The sequence below is a fragment of the Macaca nemestrina genome, chromosome 2 (genome assembly GCF_043159975.1).
Source record: "Macaca nemestrina isolate mMacNem1 chromosome 2, mMacNem.hap1, whole genome shotgun sequence".
Classification (NCBI taxonomy): Eukaryota; Metazoa; Chordata; class Mammalia; order Primates; family Cercopithecidae; genus Macaca; species Macaca nemestrina.
This window is the reverse complement of record NC_092126.1, coordinates 108,368,387-108,388,976: the sequence shown is the minus strand read 5'-3', so window position 1 is coordinate 108,388,976 and position 20,590 is coordinate 108,368,387. Positions and strand designations below refer to the sequence as shown.

The following is a 20,590-nucleotide window of genomic DNA, read 5'->3' as shown; positions in this document are numbered from 1 at the left end:
CAGCACATTCTACTCAAGTTGTAAATCAGTCTCTTTAAACTGTGCTATGAAGGTCTTCTGGTTTTATTTATTTGAGACAGGGTCTTGCTTTGTTGCCCAGGCTGGAGTGCAGTGACATAATCTTGGCTCACTGCAGCCTTGACCTCCTGGACTCAAGCGATCCTCCCACCTCAGCCTCCTGAGTAGCTAGGACTACAGGCATGCACCACCATGCTGAGCTAATTCTTAAATTTTATGTAGAGATGGTGTGTCACTATGTAGCCTAGGCTGGTCTTGAACTCCTGGGGTTAAGTGATCCTCCTGCCTCAGCCTCCCAAAGTGCTGGGATTACAGGGATGAGCCATCGTCCCCAGCCACCTTCTGGTTTTTATATTAAATAGCATGCCAAAAATTGATGGTTGGCTGACAAGCCTGCCATTTGTTGTTTTTTGTTTGTTTTTGAGACAGGGTTCTTGCTCTGTCGCCTGGACTGGAGAGCAGTGGTGCAATCATAGCTCACTGCAGCCTCCAACTCCTGGAGTTCAAGTAAACCTTCTGCCCCAGCCTCCTGAGTAGCTGGGGCTACAGGTACACTACCACATCTGGCTAATTTTTTAAGTTTTTGTAGAGATGGGGGTCTCACTATGTTGACCACCCTGGTCTCAAAGTCCTGGTCCCCAAATGATTCTCTCACCTTGACTTCCCAAAGTTGGGATTAGAAGTGTGAGCCACTGCACCCCACCAAGCCTACCGTTTTTAAAAAGGCTTTCCATGGCTGTTAATATACATCAGCTGGGTGGGGTGTGGTGGCTCAGGCCTGTTATGCCAGCACTTTGGGAGGCCAAGGCAGGTGGATCACTTGAGCTCAGTAGTTCGAGACTAGCCTGAGAAACCTCGCAAAACCCTATCTCTACAAAAAATACAAAAGTAGCCAGGCACAGTGGTACGTGCCTGTAGTCTCAGCTACTCAGGAGACTGAGGTGGGAGGATCACTTGAGCCCAGGAGGTCAAGGCTGCAATGAGCCAAGATCCCACCACTGTACTCCAGCCTGGGTGACAGAGTGAGACCATATATCAAAAAACAAAAAATAATAATAATAAAAAGAAGTCAGCCCACTCAACGACTCTCATCAAAAACAAAAAAATCTAAACTCATGTCACAGTGCAGTGGCTAATGCCTATAATTCCAGCACTTCGGAGGGCCAAGGCAGGAGGACTGCTTGAGGCCAGGAGTTCAAGACCAGCGTGGGCAACATAGTGAGACCCTCGTTTTAAAAAAACAATTTGCTGGGCATAGTGACACGCCTGCAGTCCCAGAAAGGTGGGAAGATCACCTGAGCCCAGGAGTTTGAGGCTGCAGTGAGCTATGATTGCACCATTGTATTCCAGCCTCGGTGACACAGTGAGACTTTATCTCTAAAAAAAAAGAAAAAAAAAAATTAACTCGTAATTTGGAAGACTAAGGAATCAGAGACAATTAAAAACCCAGTTATTACTTAACATTGCATTTCTTATACCTCGCCCTTACTTTGACCATCTTCAATGTTCTTCTACCTAATGTTTATTTAAAGACCACTAAAGACAGCTGTGGCTCTGCTGGATGAAACAGGTCTATCCCAGGATAATATTTTTCCAAGTCTTTGCCAGTCTCTGTCTTCAGTTTTCTCTTCTCTCATTCTGAGAGCTGCAACAATCAGATCTTTCCAATAAACACCTCTCCTTGAGAGCCCCCGCTCATATGGTGTTTTGTTTTATTTGCAATATATGTATTACATGTAGGGATGGCCGTCAGGGAAAGGTATGGGGTGGCTAGAGACAGATGCCACCATCTTTTTCTCTTCCTTCTTCATTTTTACTGGAAGCATTTAGCCAGCCATCCAAGTTGGGTAGCTGTTTGTCATACCACTGGCATGCCACAGCCTCATCTGTCTAAGGGAAGTGAAGCAGAGCTGAGTTTGACATATATGACAATATCCATTCTAATTTATGTATCTCAAAATGATCCACTGGAATCAACCATCAAAAGCAAAAGCTTCTAAACTTTATTCACACTTGAGTTGCATCTCTGCACCACCACTGCCAATGTTTTGCCATGTCATGGGCAGTCAACGAGGAGCAGGGGAGGAGAGACCAGGCTGATTTCTGCCTTGTTGGGAACACCATCATGGTGTCTGTAGATGGTCACTAGAGAAACATAAAAGATAAAAACCCAGGCTGTGCTCTCAACAGGGTAGAAGCTTCCCCATTAAGCCCAAGTCTAGGCAGCTGCTTCCCTCCACAGGGATGGACCTGGCCTTGCTGGGAGGAACGCCCACACCAGGACCTCTGGAAGCAGTCCCAGGGGCTTCAGCTCACATTATGTTCTTTCCATTTGGTGATAAATTCCTAACGCCTTACCCCATTTGTCTAACTGAATGCAGAGAGCAAATGCATGCTCTCCTTCATGAATCAGCTCCTTCCCCAGGGCATTTTAAGATTTAGGAGTTTCAGTTCCCCTAGGGGAAAAAAAAAAAAAAAAAAAAGCTGCTCTACACATGAAGAGACTTAATTCTAACACACTGCACAGTGAAACTACAGGCTTACAGAAGAGCTTTCTGGGCCAGCAAGCATAGTCTTCCTTTCTATGCCAACAGCATGAAGGCAGCTGAATTATCAAATGACAACATCTTGAAAGCATCCTCCTTAATGCTGACAAAACAAAATCTTAGGAAACACCAGGGAGTGGTTATAAAGCACAAAGCAATTTCAAAACAAGAGTGATAAGAAAGGATGGCTAAGAGCCAAAGCTACTACTAAGACCCTGAACCTAAGGAATTCCATTCAGATCTCTCAGAAGGCAGGAAGTCACAGTTGGACTTCCCCAGGATTTGGGACAACTCACCAGCCAGGCAGACGCCCTGGGTCTGTACCTAGGGCAGAGTGCCTCCTCTTTTCTCCTCTCCCAGAACCACCCAAATACACAAGGTGAATGAACTTTTCTTTGTGATTCTTAAAGTTCCTCAAGGGGAAAAAAATTCACAAAATACATATCATAAGCATTTCCTTTAAACCATTTTCTGCCAGGTCCTTACTCCAGCTTGTGGGGTCTCCCTTGGTGGCAGAGCTCTGGGTTTGTCTGCCACTCACTAGATAAGGGCCAGACTCGGAGGGGTCACTGAATGGTGCCTTGACTTCAACTGAAGAACCCTAAACATACCAAACCAGACCAGAAAATAGCCTTTAATTTTACACGTACAAATGTTGCTGTAAATTCATAACAGCGAAGAAAACTATATACAAACCAGTTTAAAAGGAAAAGTAAAAAACAATTCACAGTTAAGCAGTTGATATGCAAATCATCCCAGGAATCCAACTTTCTGTCTCTTGGGTCCCAGGCTTTCTTCCTTGTGCAAAACACTCTGCAAGGAGGCATGCAGCACTTTGCCCACACGCTTGCCAGTCTGTGGAGAAGGGACAGGAGAGAGCACACACCCCCTTGTAAGGCACACACACTCTGACCAGAAAAGCTTCCTTTCTGCCAGGTAGTCTTTCTGACATTGTACACATTCCATCTGCCTTAGAGGACTTTTATTTAATTAAAGCAAATTAAAACAAAAACAAACCACAAACCCCAACAACATAATAAATTTTGGAAAAATCGTATCAAAAATAAATAAATAAATAAATAAATACACCAGCCCCCACCAGGCAGCAAACAGGGAGCAGCAAAGCCTGCCCTGGCCATTAGTTCATGCTTCACAATCCTGCTGCCACTGCAACAAGAAACAAAGTTGTCAACCAAATCTGGGCTTGGGTATAGCCAGGTTGACACTGTACTACAGTGAGAAGGAATAGGGAGACCAAAGGGAATCCAGAGTGTGTCTGGAGAAGAAACAGATGATGCCAAGGACATTTTAGTAAGCAGCTTCTCATTCACCTCCCACACAGCCTCTAAGCAGAACTGCTCAGGTGTGACCAAAGTCAGTACCTGGATGGGATCTTTGGTGTTACTGCCATGCTGAGATGTTAAAGGCAGTGAAATGTTGGAATCAAAACACATCAAGAGGGACAACCCACAAAATAATCAGTCCCTACACAGCAGACACAAGAGGTCCTAAAACAAAACAAAACAAAACAAAACAAAACAAAACAAAACAAAACTCAGTATGACTGGGAGTGGTGGCTCATGCTTGTAATCCCAGCACTTTTGGAGGCCAAGGCAAGAGGATTTTGCTTGAGACCAGGAGATCAAGACCAGCCTGGGCAACAGAGTGAAACCCCATCTCTACAAAAAACTAAAAAATTAGCTGGGCATGGTGGTATGCGCCTGTAGTCCCAGTTACTCAGGGGGCTGAGATGGGAGGATTGCTTGAGCCCGGGAGGTCAGGGCTGCAGTGAGCAGTGACTGTGCCACTGTACTTCAGCCTGGATAACAGAGCAAGACCCTGTCTCAACAACAACAACCCCAATATAAAAAAAATATTTTTCTTTATGAAACTGTTATTTTATCTGTCTCTGGGCCCAAGAATCATTTTAAGAATACGAAGAACCAACCACAAATCTCTACCTTATCAAGTATTTCACATTCCCATAGGAGTCTGGATTCAACTCTGCCACTGGTTCCATTCTCAGCAATGTTGGGATAAAGACATCCATGCCTAAATCCCTGCCTCAATCTTTTCAGTTACAGGTGTATTCTCCCCAGAGTAACGACCTGTGTGTCTTCTCCCCCGGCCCCTAACTGTAACATGGGATGAGATCCCAAGTATGACTAAAACTCTTATGAAAAGATGATTTCAATCTAAAAGGCTGGGAAGTGATCACCTCTATGAAATGCAAAGTCAGGGTTAAAGGTCAAAAAGCCCTTTGGGGGGCCAGACACGGTGGCTCAAGCCTGTAATCCCAACACTTTGGGAGACTAAGGCAGGCAGATCACGAGGTCAAGAATTCAAGACCAGCCTGGCAAACATAGTGAAACCCCGTCTCTACTAAAAATACAAAAAAAATTAACTGGGAGTGGTGGCGGGCACCTGTAATCCCAGCTACTTGGGAGGCTGAGGCAGAATCACTTGAACCAGGGAGGCAGAGGTTGCAGTGAGCTGAGATCGCACCACTGCATTCCAGCCTGGACGATAGTGTGAGACTTCGTCTCAAAAAAAAAAAAAAAAAAAGGGCCTTTGGAAAGATTTTCCCATAACATTAGAAAAAGAAAAAAGTCTGAGTCTGTCAAATAGGGGTACTGATTATTCATATACATGAGGGTGGAGAGGGAGGACAAGAGGAGATGAGATGGACAGGATGCCAGGACTTGAGAAGGACTTGATGCCTCTGAATCCAGATATAAGAAAGCAACTGCAGAAGTTGGGGGTGGCAGCCTGCACAACCACCCGCCAGGCCCTCAGCAACACCAGTGAGTCACTTCCAGATTGCTGCATCCCTGTGTGAGATAAACAGTAAGACAGGGCCACAGAGCTACAGTCCCCTGTCCAGAGTTAGCAGACCTCATCCCCCAAACCTGAGGGGAGGACAAAGCTCAACTCACTGAACAGAGCTCCAGTTCTGCCATCCAGGACAGCCATGGAGATCTGGTTTATAAGGCTGACATTGCACAGGGGCTGGGAGCAGTGGCTCTGGACGCACACAGTCTGGGTTTAAATCCTAGCTCCAGTATTTATGAGCAGGGAGGCCTGTATGCAAGCTGCTTATCCTCTGTGTGCCTCAGTTTCCTCATCTGTAAAAATGAGGACAATAGTTACCTCACAGGTTGCTGAGGACTAAATGATGTATTTAAAGCAGTGAAAACAGTATCTGGCACATAGTATGCACACAATAAACTTTAGCTATTTGTTTACTGTGCTTGTTGTTATTTAGAGAAATTCTCATAAACTCTCCTGGGAGGGGGAACAGTACCTTCTAAAACAAGGTTTGACGGTCCCTTGTCTAGAGGCCTTTGGTAGACTTTATGCAGCATTAAATCTGGAGAAATCTGAACTCAGGGTGCTTCACGGAGCACAGAGAATAAGAGCTGCCATTAGCTGAGAACTGATGACGTTATCAGACACTGTGACACGTGCTTCACCTCTACACCTCACATCACCCTAATAACCACCTCTGCAGTGTCTGAGGCAGATATTACTATTATCAGTCCCACTTTGCAGATGAGGGGGACTATGGCCCAGAGCCAGGTTTGCAGCCAGGGCAGTACACCCTCACAGCCCACGGTTGGGAACTCCATGCTATATACAGTGCTCATTTTGGCCTTTTAAATTTTAAAGATGATGAAGAAAATAGATGTCATGTTCTTGGATTCTTCGGTAAGAAGTCATTGTTTCTAAACACAAAGGAAGAGTGCTTGCTATTAAGCAATGATCTCTGGGCATGTGTGATGATATAGAGGTTACAAGAAAGCATGAATAATCAGATCCAGCTAACTCTGTTTCTGGAAGTTCAGTCAGTCAATCAGTCAGAAAGGTGAGGTGGATGTAGGGGAAGGAAGGTCTGGGAAACAGGTGAGCAGGACCCTGTCCCTTCCTGCGGGGCTTCCAGGCCAGTGAGGTGACAGACATGTGGGGCAAACAGTACAGAAAACTATGGAAGTGCCCTGATGGCTCTGCCAGTGATGGGGGCAACACACTCCTACTCCAGCGGGTCGGATTTCTCACCATCCCTGCTTGTCTCCATTTAAACACTTCTAGAGCAGTAATGAATTTGGCAGACAGCCACATTTCAGCCCCTGCTTCTATCTTTACTCGCCCACTTCAAGGGACAGGAAGCAGTGAGCCAAGAATTCTATTCCCTCAAGTTACAAAGGCCTGCGATTTTGGAGTTACGAGCGGCTCTTTACATTATCAAAGTCCAACGGTCTTATTTAGACACATAGAAATGAGATGGGGGCACTTACTGAGGATAAGAAATGGTTACTGGTAGGCTCCTTACCTCCCAGTCCAGAGTATCTACCCCCGCAACCCCCTTGATTAGGTAAGCAGACCCCTGGCTCAAACCAGCTGTTCTCCAACCTCCAGGTTTGGGGTCAAGGCTGTGAATGGGGAGAATCGCCATGGTGTGACCAAGGGAGCAGGAAGCAGCAGGCACCCAAGCCAGGTCCCTGCACCTTCCTCAGAACCAGGGCCTCACCTCCATCATCTCGAAGATGCTCTCTGGGTCCAGGCTGCCCTTCCCCACTTTCCTCATGCACGTCACAACTCCCTTGCTGGTCACCGATACCAGCAAGCTGGCCAGCGAGCAGGCCTCCTCCTGAAGAGTAGCATCCACCACATGCCGATAGCCAATCTGCAAAGGCAGGGCGCACAGCACACAGTGGGTCACGCAGGCCTCAGAGCCCCACCCTTCATGGCCTCGTGGTGGGAATCTCTACACCAGGCAAAGTACCCGCACTGGTCATTCCAGGTCTTATTTTAGATTCTGCTCATGAGGAAAATAGTTAAAGGAATGTTCAACAATTCTCACAGGCCACTGTGTGGGTGGTACAATAAAAACATGACATGGAAAAACAGGGCAAGGGGGTTTAAAACTAGAATTCAGAGACCATCCAAGGCAAAGGCCACCAGGGCTTTCCAACAGAGGGGCACAAGGGAGAAATTAATACACAAAGCCACATGGACGTTTCACTGATGGCAAGGGAAATCAAGAGGGTCCATGCTAAGGGACACACTCAAGAACAAGCCAAAGGCTGGGCGCCGTGGCTCATGCCTCCCAGCACTTTGGGAAGCTGAGGAAGATGGATTGCTTGAGCTCAGGAGTTTGAGACCAGCACAGGTAACATGGGCAAGACCCCATCTCCACCAAAAATACAAAAAAATAGCCAGATATGGTGGTGCGAGCCTGTGCTACCAGCTACTTGGGAGGCTGAGGTGGGAGGGTTGCTTGAGCTTGAGCCTGGGCAGGTGGGGGAGTTGCAGCAGAGGTTGCAGTGAGCCTAGATTGTGCTACTGCACTCCAGCCTGGGCGACAGAGCAAGATCCTGTTTCAAAACAAATAAACAAGAAAGAACAAGCCGGCTAGGTGTGGTGGCTCATGCCTGTAATCCCGGCACTTTGGGAGGCTGAGGTGGGCGGATCACCCAAGGTCAGGAGTTTGAGACCAGCCTGGTCAACACGGTGAAACACCGTCTCTACTAAAAATACAAAAATTAGCCGGGCATGATAGTGCGTGCCTGTAATCCCGGTACTTGGGAGGCTGAGGCAGGAGAATTGCTTGAACCTGAGAGGCAGAGGTTGCAGTGAACCGAGATCACACCATCACATTCCAGCCTGGGTGTTGCAGCAAGACTGTCACAAAAAAAAAAAAAGAAAAAAAGAAAAGAAAGAAGCCAAGACCCAACATCCTGCTGTCTGAACACTTCACCACATTCTGTTCATGAAGTGATCTCAGTGGAATTAAACCTGACCTGTTTAGCTTTATTTTGAGATAATGAATCCTGAGTGGAATTAGCTACAATCCCAGCCAATAGCCAATACAGGCCTCTTTGCACAGCCTGGAGCAGCATTAGTTATATGTCACATCAGCCTGATATTCAGCTCCACTGCCCTCTGTTCAGCTCCACAGCCCTCTATGTGAAAACCACTCCTGATACCCAAGACCTGCTCCAACCTCCCATTTCATAGGGTGGACAGTGTTCACCACCCTCCACTACTCAACCACCCTAGACCCCATAGAGTTGAGGGAATTAAAGGACATGGTGCTTTAGTGAAGTGCACGGTATGCGGAAGGAGCTTAACAAACTCTGGCTACTATTACTACAAACACACTCATGGCTCCAAGGATCACGTTGTATCTTCCAATTAAAAAGAAAAGAAAGAGCTACTCATGGTAGTGGTTTCTAATATAACCAAATTATTGGATTTGGGTAAAAGCTACTTCTATATGGTATGTGATATTACAACTTCTTAACCTATTAAGTAACCTCAGCAGGTTGGCATTGGAGGAGACCCACACCCACAGGGAAGACAAAAAACATAAAACACAAGCTTATACCTTGCACAGAGTGACAATGCAGGGGACATTCTCCACACTTAGTCGTATGCAGTCATAAGGGTCATCAGACAATTCGATGTCCTTCGACCCCTCTTCATCCTCCAGAACTCGAACTCTTGGTATGCTGGAAGCAGAAGCACAATTAAAATTCCCACTTACTGGGAGGAGAAAAAATAACTTCTTTTTAAGATTGAGAATAGGAGTTGGAATCCCTGTGTCTCACAAGAGAAAGATACACTATGCCTATTCTTTATCATCCTCATCCCTGTCATCCCTGTCAAAAGCAAACAGGAGGCACCACAATGCAATGAGGAAAGGCATCTTTTAGAAAATGATGCTGGGTCAATCAGATATCCCAATGGAAAAAAAAAGAATCTCAATCCCTACCTCACATCACACACACAAAGCCATATGAAATAGACCATAGATATAAAAATGAAAGATAAGACAATAAAACTTTTAGAAAAAAACATCTACATGACCTTGGAGTAGATAACTATTTCTTGAACAGGATTCACAAAGGGAAAAAAGTTATATATTCAATTATATATGTGTATATATATTATATATATTTACTAACATATATCATTTATATTATATAAATATATATCATGAACTTCTTTATATCAGAAGACATTATTTAAAAACTAAAAATGTAATCTGGATGGAGAAAATACTATCTGACAGATTACATGAAGAATTCCTATTAAAAAAGACAGCCCAATAGAAAAATGGGCAAAAGACTCAAACGTAGAATATATTTGGATGTCTTCATAAAAGAGGCTGTCCGAGTAGCCAATAAAATCTATTAAAAATGCAAATTAAAACTACACTGTGATACCAAGGCACACTCACCAAAATAATAATTAAAAAAAAAAAAAAAAAAAAAGGCTGGGCACAGTGGCTCATGCCTGTAATCCCAGTACTTTGAGAGGCCAAGTCGGGAGAATCACCTGAGGTCAGGAGTTCAAGACCAGCCTGGCCAAGATGGCGAAACCCCATCTCTACTAAAAATACAAAAATTAGCTGGGTGTGGAGGCACACACCTTTAATCCCAGCTACTTGGGAGGCTGAGGTAAGAGAATCGCTTGAACCTGGGAGGGGGTGATTGCAGTGAGCTGAGATCATGCCACTGCAGTCCAGCCTGGGAGACAGAGTGAGACACCATCTCAAAAAAAAAAAAAAGTAAGGGTTGACAAAGATGTGAAACAACCCAGAACTCTTATATACACTGCTGGTGGAAGTGTTAACTGGTAAAACACGTTGTGAAACTGGCAACATCTACAGTAACTAAAGATAGCCATACCCTATAACCCAGAACACTCTTCCCTAACAGAAATAGAGAAATATGTGCACCAAAGACATGCACAAAAATGTTCATGATGCCCATCCCTATTTGTAATAGCCTCAAACTGGAAACGAACCAGATGGCCATCAACAGTAGACTGATAAACAACAGTAGACTGTACAGTAGACTGGATAAACAGCAGACCGGACAAAGTCACACAATGGAACACCATACAGCAAAAAGCAAGCTATGACTAAGGCAGCGACACAGATCTCTCAAAGCACAATGCTCAGTGAATGAGGCAGACACAAAACAGAACATAGTATATGATACCATTTATATCAAGTACAAAAGTAATCTATTCTTTTAAGATGCTGGTTATCATCAGTGAGTGTAATTGCACGGGGGTACAGAAGGTGTGGGATGCTTCTGGGGTGCTGGCAACATTCTGTTTCTTTAGCTGGGTACTAAAAAACACATTTAACCTATAAAGTCAATTCACTCCAGGATAGGGTGGAGGAGCCAGGAAGGAAGAGGTGGTCCATCCAGCTCCTGCAATGGAAATAGCATTGGTACTTTTCCCAGTTCCTCTAACAAAAGCCCCCCATGATTGAGCCCTGCTGGGCATCCATACACAAGGCAGCATCTATATCATATCACGAGAGCTTCAGCCAGAGAATGTCCACAAGGGCCAAGGAGTTCTGTAAGGGTCTTCCCCAGTTGGAGCCTTCCCATCAGGGGAAGTTCTTAAATACTAAGTAATATCCTATTTGAACAAGTCAGTCAACCATTTACGCTACAACATGACTAGGCAGAAGGACTAAAGAATACCCTCAGGTGGCCTTTACCCTTCTAAAGGACCCTGAATATGCCAACAGTCTCTCCACATACCAGGGGGACTCGATGCCTTAGAGTCCCCATTCCTTGCTGCCTGCAGGGCTGTTCTTGGTCTGAGGATGAGACTATGGCTGTGCCCATGACAGGTGTCCTCCCCTACCTGAGCAGCTGGGTTAACCTTTCTGGCATACAGTTTGCCCAGTACCTCCCCAACAGCTAAACAGCCTTGTGTGGTTCCCAATCTCTCTTTTTGCCTGGGTGCCTATAGTAACCAGCTGGCAGATGAGGAGTCATTTCTGAGGCTCGAGATACATCAGATGACAACTTCCTTTCCTTCCCCAACAGGGCCCAAGCACCAGCCACTGTTGTGGGATCTGGCATGCAAGCTCCCACAGTGGCCAAGAGTGCCAGGCTCACATTTCAAATAGTCTCAACAAGGAGCCTAGAGGCATAACTAGGGGTGGGGGACTCTTCAGCTTTCATTTTCAACAAATACTCCAGCCTGCAATTTTTGTCTACTCTAAATTACACAGGGAGTCTAAACTCATCATAGAAAAGCTCTAAAAAACAGATAAATGTTAAGTTGGCCAAAATATGAGCACTGAAAAATAATTACAATGACCACTTAGGGGTACATATTTATTTCCAGACATATTAAATATAAGAACTACCAAAGTAAAATATAACAAACAAACAAAAACCAGGATGAGGGGATGGCATTTAGTGAGTGATCTTCCATAATAACCTGCCTTTAAATAGGCTGCTGTGCGGACTTCGATCCCCTACATTGTGAAACTCAGGTTGTTTCCAGTTTCTTACCATTACAAAGCAGCTGTGATGAACATCCTAGAATAAACATCTTTGCTCATTTATTCAATTATGTCCTTAGGTTATATCCCTAGAAGTTTCTAATCCTCATTTTTTAATAGGATCCTCTGTTACCTTAACGTAGGCTCTCTCATAGGATGAACACCCTATCCCACGTATTTACTCATAAATGCTGCAAATTTTCCTCAAAGTACTTGGAGCATAGAAGGGGGAATAATAATCAGTCAGGATAAATGTCAACTCCAAAAAACCGTAGCAATTTGTCCCTTCTACACAATCTGTTTGGAAAGATGAACCACGTGGAATAGCCATTTCCTCTTCTTAAGCCAAAGGGAAGGCTGTTACCCTGCTTTCAGAACATACATGTGTACAATCAAGCAATATGCAAGCACTTACTATGTTTCAGGCACTGTTCATGGTGCTAGGAATATAGGCAAGGACAAAACAGGAAAATCCTTGCCCCCATAGAGTTCACCCAGTAATAGTATTTGGATAGTTGGCCTGTAGGTGGTGTCTACTCTTTTTGGCTTCTCTGTAGTTTTCTAATATTTTTCTAAATGGTAGATGTCTATAAAAATAACAATACAAAAAATAAATACAGAATATACGTATATATGTAGTTTTAAGTTACGAAATCTATCTTTTCTGGAGTTTAACGTTAGATGTCACCATTTTCAATGTTAAAACCTGCTGTTATCTTCACATATGAGCTACAGTAGAAATTTTTCTCAGTGTTCCATTACAAGTGTCTGCCCTGGTTCTCCACAGGTTTGCAGAGCTGTTTCCAGGAAGACTTACCTTGTATTGAAGAGAGCAGCCTTTACAGCAATGGAAATGGCATCAAACAAATTTCCACCACATTCCAGCAGCTAAGGGAGACAGGAATTGAAAAAGGAAAAAAAAACGAGCATCATATATTACTTTAAGTATTGCCCCAGTTAAAGGACACTGCTTTTTTTTTTTTCCGAGACAGAGTCTCGCTCTGTCACCCAGGCTGGAGTGCAGTGGTGTAATCTTGGCTAACTGAAACCTCTGCCTCCCAGGTTCAAGCAATTCTCCTGCCTCAGCCTCCCGAATAGCTGGGATTACAGGTGTGTGCCACCACTCCCAGTTAATTTTTGTATTTTTAGGGTTTCACCATGTTGGCCAGGCCGGTCTTGAACTCCTGACCTCAAGTGATCTGCCTGCCTCAGCCTCCCAAAGTGCTCGGGTGTAGGCATGAGCCATCACACCCGGCCAGGCACTGATTTTTTTTTTTTTCCCAAATCTATTCTGTGGTCAAGGACACTGATTTCTAAGAAATGCTGACTGTGTGTTTATAAAATAAAGATAACATGTGGCTGCTCTCCTGGCTAGCCATGCAATGACTGCAACTCACTGACACAGTCCTTCACCCTAATTACAAGCACTGCCTTGTAATGGCTGTGCTTATGTGGCCCATGCACACAAGGTCACAGTTGACCAGGGCTGTGGTACCAACACTCAGAGGCCATGGCTTGTGGTGTGCTCCTCTCATAGGCACTTCAGGCAGTTGGGGCTGCCCTGAAGGTGGGACTGATCACCTTTATTTTGCCCCAGACAGCTCTCAATTGTACTCCAAGTGTCACTCCAATATTTGCTAAGACATGCCTGGCCTCCAAACAAGGAGAAAACACTGACCACTGATGTTGCGGCTGCTACTAGGTTCACATTCACTACTGTAATTACCTCTCGTACATAACGATCAATGTATATCTGACACTCAGACATTAAATACTACATGTTTTACATTACTTATAATGAAGACTAAGGTCTCTCAGACAAGCTTCTGCCCATGAGCAAAAGTGTTGAGTGCACTTATGTGTGCTCATCTAGCAGGGAAAATTAGAGCACATTTAACTGGAAGGTGGCATATCCTTCTGTCCTCATTTTAGAGAGGCCTCGGCCTGAGGTTATGGAATAAAGCCGACTGGGCTGCCCCAAATAAGAAAGGTGAGAAGTCACACATAGAAAGAAAAGCCATGTATTTCTGTTTTTGTTTAGAGTCTCTCTCTTCTTCAGTTGAACTGTGAACTCCTAAAGGCTGGGACTCTGTAGTTCTGTTCATCCTTTTATCCCCAGAGCCCAACAGAAGGGCTGTTATGAAGAATGTTGGTGATTATTTGTGGAAGAACCCATCAAAAGACAGCCTTGTGACCAATCACCCCACCAAAGGTCAGCTGTGTGTTGTTAGTGCAACAAAGTTCTAACAGTTATCCCTCTTGGAGTAAAAACTGATGCCATCAGAGAACTATAAAGAGCAAAGCAAAGTGAAATTTCCGTGAAGCTAAATTTTCACTCTCATAAAATAACCAAACTCGGGAAAAAAACAATACTGGAAACAGGTGGGTTATCTGACTGTAACAGGTTTGAAGTAAATAAGTATAAAAACATGGCAGGGTGCCCAGCAAGTATCTGTTTGAACATGGGCTCTGTCTGAGGACTACCCAGACGAGTTGGCAAAAAGAAAATAGGAGACTTATTTTCCACTATCCTGCTTCAAGGATTGCCTCACAGATTTCCACCACCTCGCTTCAAACATGGACTCAATCTACTCAGTATATCACCCATCCACTGATGAAAATTATGTGAATGCCAAAAATGGATCGGCCTCATTAATAATATCATTTTCAAAAATGCTTTTCTAATTCATTAAAAACTTTTCTGAAGATGACAACTTTTTTTTTTTTAAAGATGGAGTCTCACTCTGTTGCCCAGGATGGAGCACAGTGGCACCATCTTGGCTCACTGCAACCTCTGCCTCCCAGGTTCAAGCAATTCTCTTGCCTCAGTCTCCCCAGTGGCTGGGATTACAGGTGTGCGCCACCATACCCAGCTAATTTTTGTATTTTTAGTAGAGACAGGGTTTCATCCTGTTGTCCAGGCTGGTCTCGAACTCCTGACCTCAGGTGATCCATCTGCCTTGGCATCCCAAAGTGCTGGGAATACAGGCGTAAGTCACTGGACCTGGTCAGAAAATGACATTTTCAAAGTTCATGTCTTCTTCCAAAATAAGCAAAACCCTTTAAAAAATATTTCAGAAGAAATCCAAATGCCAGGAGTCTTAAAAATAAAGGTCTACAGATGACAGGGACACAGTGCACATTCCCCTGGATACTCCTGTGCACCATGTATCCCCTGCTCACTGAAGAGGGCTGCTTCTGAGCTGAGATAATGTCCCAATATTCATCAGTTTTGTAAAAGCCTTCCCTAATAGAATAGGCTTCTGTTACTTTGACTTTAACTGACTGAATCAAAAGCACATCAGTCCCCATCAGTGGGCCATCCTACAAAACTACAAGTGTGCATGAATACTGAGGATGAACACAGAAGGATTACAAAAGGACAAATGCAGTGCGCCACAACACTTGTGTCTTAACTTTCTCTAGTGGAGAAGGGGAGTGGACATAATGTTCTTCAGACACAGGATGGAACCTGAGAGTTCATGCCATGGAGCTGCACCTCCCTGGGCAACTATGAAGCCTGCCTCTACCATCCTCAGTAAGGACTACAGGCTGCCAGTTCTCACCTCCTCAAAACCAAGACCTGAAAAACTGCCTGCTTAGTAGGAATCACACTACAAGGTGCATCACACTTATGAGAGACAGAAAAAGCAAATAGATTTGTAATTTCATTATTTTTACCTATTAGTGGTAGCATTGCAACAGTAACCTGCTAGATAATGGTTACCACTGCTACCTTTTGACTATGCTCCATCCAATATCAAATTAATTTAAAAATATCTAGAAAGTTCCACCCTGTTTCAGTAGAGCCAACATGCAGAGCCAGGCTGTTTCTTTTCATGAAGTTCACTGTCAGTTCACAGATCTCCTTTATCTGCACATTCATTAAATAATCTATTTGGCCAATAGCTTAGCTTTGTGTCCTTAATCTGAAGTGGAAGATGTAGCTGCTAATCTCAAGGTTCACAAAATTTAACAAAAAGGAATAAAACAGACCCAACAAGATCCTGTATATAAACAAGCAACCAACTGCTACAGGATTATACAAAAGCAAAATTAAGGCCAGGCACAGTGGCTCACACCTGTAATCCCAGCACTTTGGGAGGCCGAGGCAGGTGGATCACTTGAGGTCAGGAGTTCCAGGCAAGCCTGGCCAACACGATGAAACCCTATCTCTACTAATAATACAAAAATGAGCCAGGCGTGGTGACTTGTGCCTGTAGTCCCAGCTACTCAGGAGGCTGATACATGAGAATCGATGGAACCTGGGAAGCAGAGGTTGCAGTGAGCCAAGATCACGCCACTGCACTCCAGCCTGGGTGACAGAGCGAGACTCCATCTCAAAAAAACCCAAAATTAATTAGAGCTACACAGAGAAGTTACTGTCGAGTGCCAAAACATGTGTAGAGGAGTATTTGGGAGGCAAAGTACAAGGGAGGAAATGGAAGGCTGGACTCAAAAGGCTCCCAGGTAAGTAGACTCTGTGTGGGAGGAGGCAGGGCCTCTGGGGCCTCACCCAGGAAACTAGGGGCAGGCAGGCTCTGAGGTGTTTAAAAAAACGATGGCACAGTGAAGTCACACCAGGTGTTCACATCATACAGACCTGGCTTTGAGACTCAACAGCATCACTCACAAGCTGAGACCTCTTGGGCTAGTTACTTAACCTCTCTATGTGTTAGTTTCCTCACTTATAAATGGGAAATATAACAGTGTCCATTTGCAACAGGTTTATAATGTTTAAATGAAAATGCATGTAAAGAGCTTATCATCCTTTCACACAGAATGTACCAACCTATTTAAATTCTGCCCATTAACTCTGTCTGGCACCATCCAGAGACCATCTCTTGTTTTATTCTTCCCAGACAACTTTTATGGGCAATTTTAGGTGCTACCATGATAGGACTATAATTTTATTATAGAATGGCATTATATATATGCTGCTTACATCTATGTTGTATTTAATTTTTTTAAAAATTATTATAGGATACCATCTTTTCCCAAGAAATCTCACCCTATAAGTTGAAAGCATCCACCTGAAAAGGAAAAAGGCACTGGAAGGAAAGTAGGCCAACTAGTCTTTCCAACAAAGGTAGAATGTGGCCAGTTCAGCAGGGTGATACTCACTAGCACATCCACATAGAGAACCCAGCAGTGCTCCCGAGGACTAATGCAGAGGGTCTTCAAGTCGACACTGCTTTTATTGTTAAATATCCGATAGAGGGTGTTAGCGATCTCGGTGCCAAGGTCATCACCTCCTCTACCTTCAAATTCAGGGGTAGCATTGGCTGAACTATACAAAACAGAAACAAAAAAACTGGGTGAGTCTTTCCAAGTGCAAAAAGCAAGGAGACAAGGCTTTATTCTGGTTTCCCTACAGAATGCTGGAAGAGCCAGCTGCTCAACAGAAAGTCACTGGGATGAGGAAAGGATGGCATCTGCCACTTTTCCTGACTCCAGACACATGTAATGAACCAGATCAGCACTGTGACCTGGATTTGTCAGCGTGTGTTACGGGATTTCCCAATAGCTTCTAACAGAAGCCATCTTTAGTCAAAGAGAAACAGGAGAGTGATGGTAATGTGAACCTCAGCTGATAATAATTAACTCTCTTATCTTCAGAGTATAATAAATACTCTTGTCTGGCAGGCCCAGGAAGCTGAGAGGCCTAGGGAATGAAGCAGTCTGGGTTACAGAGGGGTTTCATCATATACACCACCTCCAGTTTCACAGCTTTAGAATATACTATGATACTCTCAATATAATAACCATAATGTCAGTACAATAACCTTTCTGGAATGACTTAAAAGACATGTATGATAGTCAGAAACTTTAGATATCACTGTACTGAAGAGAAGGAAAATGAAAGAAAGCAAGGGAAAGACTGTTGGCTCATAAGTAGTAGGTTACCTCCTTCATTTGACATTTTTCAAGAGGAAAACTTGTTTTTCCCTTTTTGGCTTCTTGATACTTATGCCCAATAACCTCAACAAAACTAACAGGATTCCACGTTAGCCACTGTAAAAACACTGAAGTGTTTAACAGGACGTTTCCGAGGGTTTTGGCTTAATACAAACAAACCCTTAATATGTATGTGAGGTAAGTAAACATTATAGTAATTATTTTACTGTAACAATAAAGGACTAGAAAGGTAAGAAGCCGGTGGTTTCAGCACAGACTCTGTAAAATCACATATTAAAGCCTTCTGACTCCTTGCCCATCTCGAAGGTACCCAGCCCTGCACCAGCTACCAGAGACCTAGAGACTAAGTGAGGCGGACGCGGACCCAAAGCCAGCGGTTCCAGTGAGGGAGGGCAGTTTCACGATAGGGAGCAAACAGTGAGGTGGAAGGGGGAGGGAGGCGCAAGAATGTCAATTAGCGTTCAGGTTTAAAGGAGACCTCAAACGTGGGATGAGCAGAGCTGGTCAGGCCAGAGAGGCAGGAAGATTACAGGCAAAGCAAAACCTGTGTGAAGGCCCATGGCAGTGCCCACCCAATTTGTATAACACTAAAAAAAACTCACTTAGTAATATAGGTGGAAGAATTAATCTTAAAATAATCAGACTACGTCGTTACATAAAATTTTGCCTCTCTAATTATATACTCTTCCTTTACCACTGTGAGCCAGCAGAATCCCCTTTAAGTCCCCAAGAGAGATTTCATTACTGCCATAGCAACCTCGTTGTTCCCCGCCTTTGCTGGACTCTGGCATCGAGCCGAGAAAAGCAGCTCGTTTATGGTGAAATAATCAAGTCACTAGGGACCAAGTTTTTACTTTGCACAGCCAGCAAAACATAACCTGTTTCTAATTTAAACACTAAGCAATCAATATTAAGTCCCTGTTTTAAGTGCTTAAAAATACACCTACAGAGATTTCTGTGTACACAAATCCAGTCAGAGATGCTTATGCTCAAAATGTTTCTCTTTCCCTGAATGTAGTGGGCACATGCTCCTGGGTATGACTAATTTCTTTGGGATTAATGCACTAACTCTTCTACAGCCTTAGGGGACAATTTATAGAGCTTCCCAGGTCCAACTGTCTAAATGAATCTACCTATAAAACCATGCCCCTGGCCGGGCACGGTGGCTCACGCCTGTAATCCCAGCACTTTGGGAGGCCAAGGCGGGCAGATCACCTGAGGTCGGGGGTTTGAGACCAGCCTGACCAACAAGGAGAAACCCTGTCTCTACTAATAATGGAAAAATTATCTGGGCATGGTGGCGCATGCCTGTAATCCCAGCTACTTGAGAGGCTGAGGCACAAGAATCACTTGAACCTGAGGTGGAGGTTGCGGTAAGCTGAGATGGTGCCATTGCGCTCCAGCCTAGTCAACAAGATAAAATTCTGTCTCAAAAAACAACAACAACAACAAACCCATGCCCCATTGGTTTTTTTGGACACTGGGTTAAAGTGGAAATTTTTACCGATTTTTAAGTGGCTTAAAACACACACACACACACACACACACACACACATACACACACATACCCCTATTCTTTCAGCGTAGCCAGCAGTCAGACAGAGAGGAAGGTTCAGAGACTCATGAGCCCATGGAACTCTCCTGTGTCTGGATGGTGCCACAGCTGTGCAGTGACTCTGGAGAGGAGGCTGGGAAAACGGAAGGCAATTGTTCAGGGTGGGGGATGGGGTACAATGCTTTAAGTAACATAAGCCAGAGACCCCATATTCTGCTGATGGGTGAAGACAAAGGCTGAAGTAGAGAAATGAGGATTCCACTTAATTACTGGGCACTCACAGCCCAAGGACTCTTTCTGACAGAAATGTAGACCTGGAACAGGCCTTAGAGACCATCTCCAGAGGATAAAAACCCAAATGCCTATAGGAGTCAGCAAGGTTACTACATGTATCTGAACAAAGGGCCACTCTCTATAACTAATAAGAAAATCATTCTCTATAAGCAATAGAGAATGATGGAGGCTGTGGCAAACTTTCCAGCCCTGACTTAAGGTCCACCTTAAAAAAAAAATCCCTATGTGAAACAAAAATCTCACAGGTGGGATCTGACCTGTGGGATGACACTGTGAGATCCCAGATGGTCTAACTCTCTCATTTTACAAGAAGGGAAACCTTACCTTTTTTTTGAATGTTTAGTATAAGCTAGACACCACTCTTAGTACTTTAGGTGTATTAACTCATTTAGTGTTCACAACAACCCTAGGAGGTATTGACTCCATTCTAGAAATAAGAAAACCGAGTCACAGAGAGGTTATGTAATTTGTCCAAGGCCACAAGATGACTGTGCGTGGTAAGCTAAAATTCTAACCCAGGCAGCCTGGCCCTTATCTGCTATGCTTCCCTGAACTCTCCTTGAATCTGTAATTTGGCAAGCTTGGTTTATAGTCTAACATTAGTCAGATTCACTTTCCTTGGTTTTACCTTTTGCCTCAAGGAAATGAATGTGTGCTCTGGTCTTGGGACTTATCACTAGACCACAAATGTTGGAGTCAAGGAATGTTGATCAAGGAAGCCCTGAATAAAAAGCTGTTCTGCTCTGTTAGAGAGACAGAGAAAGAAAACACAGGCTGGTAATTGTAGCCACCTGCTCATATGCCTCACAATCTACTCCTTCAGTGAGGGGTGTACACACTCAGTCTTTTGGGCATAAAACCAAATGCTTTCTGCATTTACCAAAACCAATTCTGACCCTTCATAAAGCATGACCAGTCCCTCTTCCAGAGTTGTGG

At 44.1% G+C, this 20,590-nt stretch overlaps 1 protein-coding gene across 2 annotated transcripts in view; it reads right to left on the bottom strand.

The window, feature by feature from the left end:
* Positions 1-3,180: 3,180 nt before the first annotated feature.
* The window catches only part of LOC105480324 (exosome component 7), a 34,031-nt gene continuing 16,621 nt past the window's right edge, over positions 3,181-20,590 (bottom strand). For both annotated transcript variants that reach the window (XM_011739000.3, XM_024792492.2), the window contains exons 4-8: positions 17,011-17,176; positions 12,704-12,774; positions 8,953-9,076; positions 7,093-7,248; positions 3,181-3,419 (exon numbers count right to left, since the gene is read on the bottom strand). In XM_011739000.3, coding sequence (XP_011737302.1) covers positions 3,315-3,419; positions 7,093-7,248; positions 8,953-9,076; positions 12,704-12,774; positions 17,011-17,176 — 622 coding nt within the window. In that variant the 3' untranslated portion in view covers positions 3,181-3,314. The remainder of the gene's footprint in view (positions 3,420-7,092; positions 7,249-8,952; positions 9,077-12,703; positions 12,775-17,010; positions 17,177-20,590) is intronic.